The 9,081-nt window shown below is 37.2% G+C and overlaps 1 protein-coding gene across 1 annotated transcript; it reads right to left on the bottom strand.

Moving 5' to 3' along the window:
• Nucleotides 1–1,041: 1,041 nt before the first annotated feature.
• On the bottom strand, nt 1,042–8,297 carry NDUFA4 (NDUFA4 mitochondrial complex associated). The gene is made up of 4 exons (XM_081284055.1): nt 8,139–8,297; nt 6,768–6,856; nt 6,161–6,221; nt 1,042–1,255 (listed from the first exon to the last, which is right to left on the bottom strand). Exons 1-4 carry the CDS (start codon nt 8,178–8,180, stop codon nt 1,199–1,201), a joined length of 249 nt encoding a protein of 82 aa, XP_081140181.1. The 5' UTR covers nt 8,181–8,297; the 3' UTR covers nt 1,042–1,198.
• Between the last annotated feature and the right edge of the window lie 784 nt (nt 8,298–9,081).

The raw sequence follows: 9,081 nt of genomic DNA, 5'->3' as shown, positions 1-9,081 counted from the left end.
AAGTGCTACTTACTGGTCTTTAGTGGTAGAAGACAGTGTCACTATTAATGCACAGGGACAATCCACTATATGAGGAATTGGCTGAAAAAGTAAATAATGGCAAGGCTAAGAAACCCTACTCTAGAGAACGAAATTATGCAAAGACATGGAAGCTCAAAGTACAGAAAGTCAGGTACGTGAAAATGTACTCTATAGCCTCTAAATTCAGATTACATGGGTTTGACATCTACCATAATAATTTTGAGTAATCAAAGCCTTAGTCCTTGACTGGCTAAACATATATACATTATAAATATTAGAGATAATGCACATAGTTCAAGTGCTTAGTTCAGTTCCTGGCATGTTAAATGTATTTATTACCTTGTAACAATCATATACTTACACATTAAAAATCAAAATTACCTCACTAAGGTCTTTAAGTTTCTAAGATGCTATGACTTACACATAATTAGCCACTACTGAAACATTCTGCTCATTGAAAAATCTGACTCAGCCAAAAGGTCTGAGCTATTTAACAGATAACAAAAATACACACTCACCTTTTCTCCAACTTAATTCCAATTCCACAGTGCATATTTTAAAAGTAACTGTCCCATATTTGCCCTACCATAAAATTGCTACTAGTGTACTTCCTGGCCTTAGTAGAATTACCAAGACTCAGCAGCAGAAACTCTCAATACCTTTGGGCAAGTAGCACCACGGTTATCAGTGACAGAGAATCAAACTCTAATCCTAGTGCTACAGTACTGATGACCTTGAAAACCTTCAGCAAAAATGATTTCTAACCATACATGCTTCTACATCAACTAGTAACGTAAATCCAGGCCTCCATTCTGCCAACGCCAGAGGCTTGAAAAGTCTTTCCATTCTCCCTCCGCATAATTTCCAATTTCAATTGTTAAATACATCCTAGTGAAGCTACCAATGGGCATATGCAAAACGAAACATTTACCAAAGCAGTTTCAATTATGTAAGTACATAGAAACTCAAGAAATTCTTAAATTTTAATAGTTTATTTTCTACATTAAATAGTGACACATATCAAGTTTCAGAGATTTATTAATCAGTGTAATAAACTCCAACAAATCAACATGATTTCATGCATTTAAAGGAGAAGTATTTCCTGGTTAAGTGGAAAATTGTGCGGATGCTTCTCAAAGACCTTCATCATAAGCAGCTTTACAGTGAAATGTTTCATTTAGAAGTCTGGGCCTTCTTTCTTCAGTTTGCTGTAATCCACATTCACTGAGTAGAACTTAGAAAAGAAAAATAATATTTTAGTTATCTACCAAATACAGAAAGCTAGCAAAGAAGTTATAGAATTCTTTTTATTCAGTTTTCTACAGTAACAAGTACAAATATGAATTTTCAAGACTATTTAACAATGTAAAATTTATTCATAGACAGATAGTGTACACAAAAATTCTAGCCCTTTAGATGGTTTTGGTAAGGTAAAAATATTTCAGAAGAAGAAAAGATTAACTTTAAACACAGACATGAGATGGGAAGGAAAGAGAGAGAAAAGGGAAATTGCATGGAAATGAAGGGAGACCCTCATTGCTATACAAAATTACATATAAGAGGTTGTGAGGGGAATGGGAAAATTAACAAGGAGAGATTAATTACAGTAGATGGGGTAGAGAGAGAAGATGGGAGGGGAGGGGGGATAGTAGGGGATAGGAAAGGTAGCAGAATACAACAGTCACTAATATGGCAGTATGTAAAAATGTGGATGTGTAACCGACGTGATTCTGCAATCTGCATTTGGGGTAAAATTGGGAGTTCATAACCCACTTCAATCTAATGTATGAAATATGATATGTCAAGAGCTTTGTATGTTGTGAACAACCAATAAAATAAAAAGAATATTAAAAAAAATATTTCAGAAGAGCAGTATTAGTATACTCTTAGTTAGAACATATTAAAAAAATCCAACTTCAAACTGAATGAAGAATTCCTTCTAATATATACATCCAATTCTATGAACTTTTACTTTTCCTCCACTAAGTACATGGGAGATCTCCAAAACAATAGAGGAATACTGAGAATTACCATTCCTACTACAATTTTGTTGAGAAAGCTCTTGCAACAAAAAGATACTAATATTAATAAGGAATTGCTTTGTTTGTGGTTTATGTAACTTTTCAGATACAAACTGGTTTGCCTCAGAAGCTTTTCTATTTTCTGGCTCTCTCAAAGGTTTTAGTTTCCTAACCCTAGACTGTATCAGTATCAAAATGAACATTACATCACTTCTGGCGATAGCCTTTAAAAAAGAAAAAAAAAAATGCATTTTTTGCAGGTTTAAAATTACAAAAAGTTCCTTACAGTCAATTAAGTTTAGAAATAAATTTCACTATGATTGTTTCAAAACAAAACTGTCTCTAACTCTACTTTGTAAAAAATGATTTATATTTGAAACTGGTCCAAAATTTCTACTGAAAGATTTGCACATAAGCCCAAATAAGGATATAATCTTGGGTTTACTCATTCTTGTGCCAAAGAATACTAAAGAGATTGGGCTATAATTACTTGAAAATATTATCTCTAAAAGAACCAAAATATGCAGAATGATCTTCAATATTTTCTTCATAGTGTTTATTAGATAATAAGTTCAGGTCTGGTGTTATATCTCAGTGGTAGGGTTCTTGATTTAGCCTGTTTGAAACCCTAGGTTTTATCCTTGGGGCCACAAAAAAAAAAGTGCTTATCAATCTATATTATTTCTTCAAAAGCTTTCATTTCTTTAAATATACTCTTCTTTATCTTTAATCCAAAAACCCATTAAACTGGATTTTTTTTTTAAAGAAAAATCTCCAGGTTGTAAAGCTTATTACCAAGTTATCCTTGATATAGACACAAAGTTTTTACGAACAGAAAATTATGAATAAGACATAAAGCATATTCTTTGTTCTGAGAGTTTTCTCTTAAAATCAATTAACCTAGACAATAAGATGTAAGAAAACTAATTATGCTATCTTCTAACACGTTAACAAAATATTAGAAAGAAAATTTCACAAGGGTCTGTAGGTATATACTAAGGAAAATAAACATTTATTGGACTTTTCTACTAGATGTCAGGCATTGGCCAGGTACTTTTATCTTACTGAAACACAACCTTTCTTATTCTTTATTTATTTATTTTTTTTAAAAAAGGGCAAATGAAGACCAAATTATATGACTTGCTAAACACTTAAATAGCTGGTCCAAGTCTCTACAACCAGGCACAGTAGAAAGTTTATGTTATCTTTGTCACTCTTCTCAAAACTAAGCAGATTTCTGATGTATTTGCTTTGTCCTCAAAATTCTCTCTTAGAAATAATCTTTAATTCTGCTTTACTTTATGACTTTCATGCCCCTACTGTTTTTCCAATTTAATAGTGCTTTCTCTACAGCCTCTGGAATAACAATCTCTGATTTTGGCTTTGGGGAATTTTATTTATTGAAGAAGTATTGCTGGGACTTTAAAGCTTAAGTTCTATTTTAGTCTCATCTCTTGGTATTTGTATTAGCTTTTGCTATTTGGCAACAAATAACCTTCTGATATGAATAAATACTTATGCCTTCCTGACATTGATGTTGAAATTTTAATTCCCAAGGTGATGATGATATTTGGAAAGTGGGCCACTGGGAGATAATTAGGTCATGAAGGTGGGACCTTCCTAATAGGATTAGTGCCTTTATAAGGAAGAAATATGAGAGAGTTTCTCTCTGCCTTGTGAAGACATAGTAAGGAAGACAGCCTTCCTCAAAAACATAATAGGGTTGTTCCTGGTAGCACACCTGTAATCCCAGCTATTTAGGAGGTCATGGAGGAGGATCTCAAATGTGCTTAATGAGACTTTGTCTCAGAATATAAATGGCTGGGGGTGCTCCCTAGGGTTTAATTCCCAGAACCACAAAACACAAACAGCCCAGAAATGACTGGCATCTTATACTTCCCCAGCCTCCAGAACAAATTTCTACCTACCTGTCTATGATATCTTGTTATAATCATCTCAAATCTTAGTGGTTTACAATAATAAAGTTTTATTTTTCATTCACATTATATGCTGCTTATTATTTAACTGTTCCATATTCTCTTCATTGCAGTCCTGGGCTGATAAGTTGCCCTCATCTGTCAATTTTGGTCTCATGAGAAATGGAAAAGTACCATAAAGGAACCACATAATGGTTCAGAAGTGACAGATATAATATTTCCCCCTTGTCATGATTTGCCAGAGAAATCAATATAGCCAAACCTGCTGTCAGTGGGCCAGAAAAACAAATTCTATTAGAAAAGAAGATGAATGAACATTTCAAGACAATAATGTAGTCTACCTCACTGTTTTGAGTTTAGAAGCAGTAGTAAGTGGGATTAAGATTAATTCACTGCAGACTCAAAGAATTCCAGATTTACTTCCTTTTCATTTCTGCTATTTGTAATATTTTTCCACTTTCTAACATGTCTATATTTATGCCACACACGAGGTTTTTATTGCAGCAATGGTCCATTTCCAGTTCACATGGCCTCATACTGACATGTGTTATCATATTCCAGGGTAGTGATAACTGGTTCCATTATCAGAATCATCTTCTAGTAAGCTGACTATATATACGCAGACGCCAATATGCTCTTTGGTGGAAGGACCAAGGCCTGTTTCTTTGTTTTCTTTTTAAATGTTTCTTAGGTTTAAAAATATTTTTCTGGAATAGACTATACTTAAATTCATAAAACAAAAATACATCAGGATATCTATTATCATCTTTTAAAGGCAAAATGTTAACACAGAGATCAAATGGCTGTTTCAGGTTGGCCAGTGCATTTTTTAAAAAATATGTATTTTCAGTTGTAGGTGGCCACAATATATTTATTTCATTTTTATGTGGTACTGAGGTTTAAACCCAGTGCCTCACGTGTGCTAAGCGAGCACTCTACCACTGAGCCACAACCCCAACCCCTTGGCCAGTGCATTTTTATTTGCTTTTTGGAGGGAGATCTGTTTAAAGACTTTAAAAAGCCAAATTATAATCAGAGGAAAGCTTGGAATCAGCAAAGGGGCATTTTATGGGCATATATCTCCTAAGAAGTCCTGGACTGGTCAGGACAACTCTTCTTGAGAGCGCTAAAGCAAATTGCCAGTTATTCTGTTAATGAAACATTTTGGTACTTCACATCAGTAGAAAGTACACAGGGGAGTTAAACACTTTAAACAGATGAACTGTATGGTATAAATGCAGCAATACTTTTGATACAAGAAGGGTGTGTAAGCAAAATTTTTACACATAAGAAAGGTTATATTTGGGAAATCAATACATGACCCCAAGATATAAAATCATTTTTTTCAAAAAGTATTTATACAGACCACTTTTCAGAAAAGATGTTAAAAAGTTTATCTAGGAAGTTCATGGTAAAATTTAAGTTTCACCTGACTTTCATTTCTTCCTATTAATTCTCACCTAGAATATCTCAACTATACCAATAACGAAGAACCAACCAAACTGGCCAATAGCTTGGTGCTACTAAGAATGTAATACATGGACCAACAGCAAAAACATCATCTGAAACCTTGCTAGAAATGAAAATTCTCAGGCCTCACACCAACCAAATGAATCAGAACCTCTGAGGTGGAACTATAGAATCTGTTTTCACAAACTGTATATATAACAAAATTTGACAACTACTGGCCAGGTATAGTGGCACATGCCTATAATCCCAAGGACTCAAGAAGGCAGAGCCAGGAGGATCACAAGTCTGAGGCCACAATGTGCAACTTAGTGAGACTTTTTCTCAAGATTTTAAGAGGTATGAGGATGCAGCGCAGTGATAAGTGCCCCTGAGTTCCATCCCTGGTACTTCACAGGGAAAAAAAAGGTAATTTGACACACAGTAAGTTAGACTACCTAAGAATTAACAACTTTCCCTTTAATCTCTTAGTCAAATTAGTATAGTTAAGACATTATCTTAACTTCACTCAGTCTAAAAGCTAAAAATAAAATCCAAATAGGAAAATGTTTTTAGAACAATATGCAATCTTAATTTCACAGAACAATCTAGCAGCTCTTCAAAGTTCATCAGAATGGAATTCTACTCGTATATCCAATTTCAAGAAAAACTACACCACGACCAAAGTCATTACAAAACACTTCTCAACAATTTGGAAACAATTTTGCACCTTACCTTGTATTGATCATTAGGACCCAGTTTGTTCCAGGGTTCTGGGTTATTCTTCCTGTCCCAACTAAAAAGAATAAAATATTATACTTGTACTAGTAATAAAACATTATTTAAAACAGTGTTTTGTAGTTCTTAAGAAGCTAATGTTGTGAATAGTCCAATCTCATTTTCTACTAGGTGGAGTATCGCCGCATTTGCTTTCATTAGGAAGTTAAAACAGAATCTATCATAAGCAGCCCCATGTAATCAATAAGAAAAAAAGTAGAACACAGAGCCTCTTGGGGCAGTTGTCCTTGTCCCTATCCCCATCCCAGGAAAATTTATACACAGCCTTTACTAAATTTTCTATTTTATCATTGAAGTGATACATTAAAAAAAAAAATCATAGAATAATGCTGAATCAACCTTTTCTTATCATTTTCCAACTGCAAGAAGAAACATTTCCTACTGTGGGAAAACAGGCGAAAAACCTTTACATATGCCAGAAACCATGATTAAGTATTTTATAAAAACAATTAGTTCTATTACTTAGTGTCACTACTCCTAGAAAGACTGTGGCTCCTAAATTAGCTTGGCAAGCCATCCGTTTTAAACATTTTTAAGTACCTACCTGACATCTGGATTGAACAATGCCAGACGCATCACATACAGTGCTGCTCCAGTACCTCCTGCTCCAATAAATACGAAGAGGGGAATCAACTAGAATCAAACATAAAATAACAATTTTCAAATTCCTTGATATTGATCAAAGAGAAGCTACAGTAGTTATACACATTAATTTCAAATCTCAAAACTGCTACTTTGCTAACTTTTGTTAAAACTTAAAGGCAGAACTTAGAAGGAGGTGGAACTGCTTATAACTGTGTTCTGAAAAAACAATTTGAAAAGGATCTGAAGATGGTTCTGGCCTAAGTCTCACTTCCTAATGTAAATAAAATTACATATGTTTTCAAATTTCCAAGACAATGTATCAAGGGTTATTTATCTCTATAACATTTATACTTCATTCCCGTTAAATTCCCTTTATGTCAAGGCTGAGGGGTAATTCTTTGCAAATTAAAAATTAGGTGTGCCTCCAAACAGATACACTAAAAACACAAGCTTTGTGAAATAAGGAGTCTAAGAAGCATACAGAAACACAACTATTACAAATAGTCAAGCTGTGGCTTTAACCATAAATTGAAAACTACTGCTACCAATTCTTGCCAAATATTTAAGAAATTGGATTTAAGACAAAGACTAAAGAGGGTGTAATTGTTAGGTTCCCCAGCTCATTTCGGTGCCGGGAGAAATAAGAAGTCAAAAAATTAAATCCGATTAAATTCTGCACTACCAGATTCCCAAAATGTCAGGGCATCAGACAAAGTGTGGATTCCAACATCAAGAACCTCTTATAGGGCTGGGGATGTGGCTCAAGCGGTAGCGCGCTCGCCTGGCATGCGTGCGACCCGGGTTCGATCCTCAGCACCACATACCAATAAAGATGTTGTGTCCGCCGAGAACTAAAAAATAAATATTAAAAAATTCTCTCTCTCTCTCTCCCCCCCCCCACTCTCTCTTTGTCTCCCCCCCATCTCTCTCTCTCTCTTTAAAAAAAAAAAAAAAGAACCTCTTATATTCCAGAAGGCCTAGGTGGTGCAATGCGGCGAACACGGGATCCTCAAATAGGGACCCTGACCTTTTCGGGTCTCTAATCCACAGAACATACACCCATCCCTCTTGGACCCACCAATGTGCAAGAAAGCGCGGCCTCTAAATTGTCTCCAAACCTTCAGCCTGCCAACCAAAACTCCACAACTGCATGTCGCAGGTCACAGGCCGAGGACCTGGGGCAACCAAGACAACGCCAAGGAGAGGCAGGGCCCCGCTCCAAGGGGCAGTAAGGGACTGTGAAAAGAGAAAGCTCCCAAGAGACAGTGGCAGCCACCCCACCACACAAGACGGACATGGGAGAATACTGGGAAAGGAGTCATGAACTTACGCTTGGATGCTTCTTGGCCTGACCGAGGATCTGGCGGAGCATGTTTGCAATAGAGGCCTCCGGCCCAAAACCGGATAAGAAAAACCTATCTGGCCCAAGACCAAGCAGCCTCTGTACCCAAGCTGTGCGGACGCCCAAAGTCACCCAGAATATCCTACCTGAAGGACCCCTGGCTCGGAAGGCAGCCTGCAGCAGGAGGGCCCGGATGCGGCTGTCCTCAACAGTGCCTGCCCTGATCCAGGTCCTCACGCGTCCTCCCTAACCTGGCCTGACCATCACCACTCCATTTAAAAGCGAAATATTCCTCATTTCTATACTATAAGTCTTTCTTACCAGGAACTTTTGGCCTCAAAACTACAACAATTTGATTGACCAGACAGGCACTCTCTCAGAAGACCACGTGTTGAGGTCAACCGGCGGGCGTTCGGGAAGCGCGCTCAGTGGGCTGGGCCTCTTGCGCGGCGCCTAAAGGCCGGGGTCGCGCGCAGACGCGTTTGGGGCGCGCGTGCCGGGCGCGCGCTGGCCGGCCCAGACATCCGCCAAGGGAGTGCTGCGACGCCTCTGGCAGCCCAGAACACAACGCCGGGACTGCAGGTCGGGTCTCTAGTCACCAAGGTCAGCGGCTGCGGTTTAAGAAGGCTGCAGCTGCTTCCTGTCATCGACTGTTGCTTAAGGGCGGAAGTTAAAAACTAGTAAATGTCTTAGAGATGTCAACAGTCTCATCAGTGTGATCTCCAAACACTCAGGCCACAGAGAACTTGGCAACATGTCACTTTCCCCTTCCCATAGTCCCGAAATTACATTCTTAAAATGTTTTCAATGATTGTTTCCTACACATGATCTTTTCTACTACCCCAGATCAGTATGTATGTATGTATGTATTTATCTATTTATTTATTTAATCCGAAGTCTTCCGTGGTAGAGGCTTTATGGGCATCTGTGG

This window comes from Spermophilus citellus (genome assembly GCF_964194105.1).
Source record: "Spermophilus citellus genome assembly, chromosome: 3".
Lineage (NCBI taxonomy): Eukaryota > Metazoa > Chordata > Mammalia > Rodentia > Sciuridae > Spermophilus > Spermophilus citellus.
Note: the sequence above shows the minus strand (reverse complement) of the source record. Positions and strands in the feature narration are given on the sequence as shown.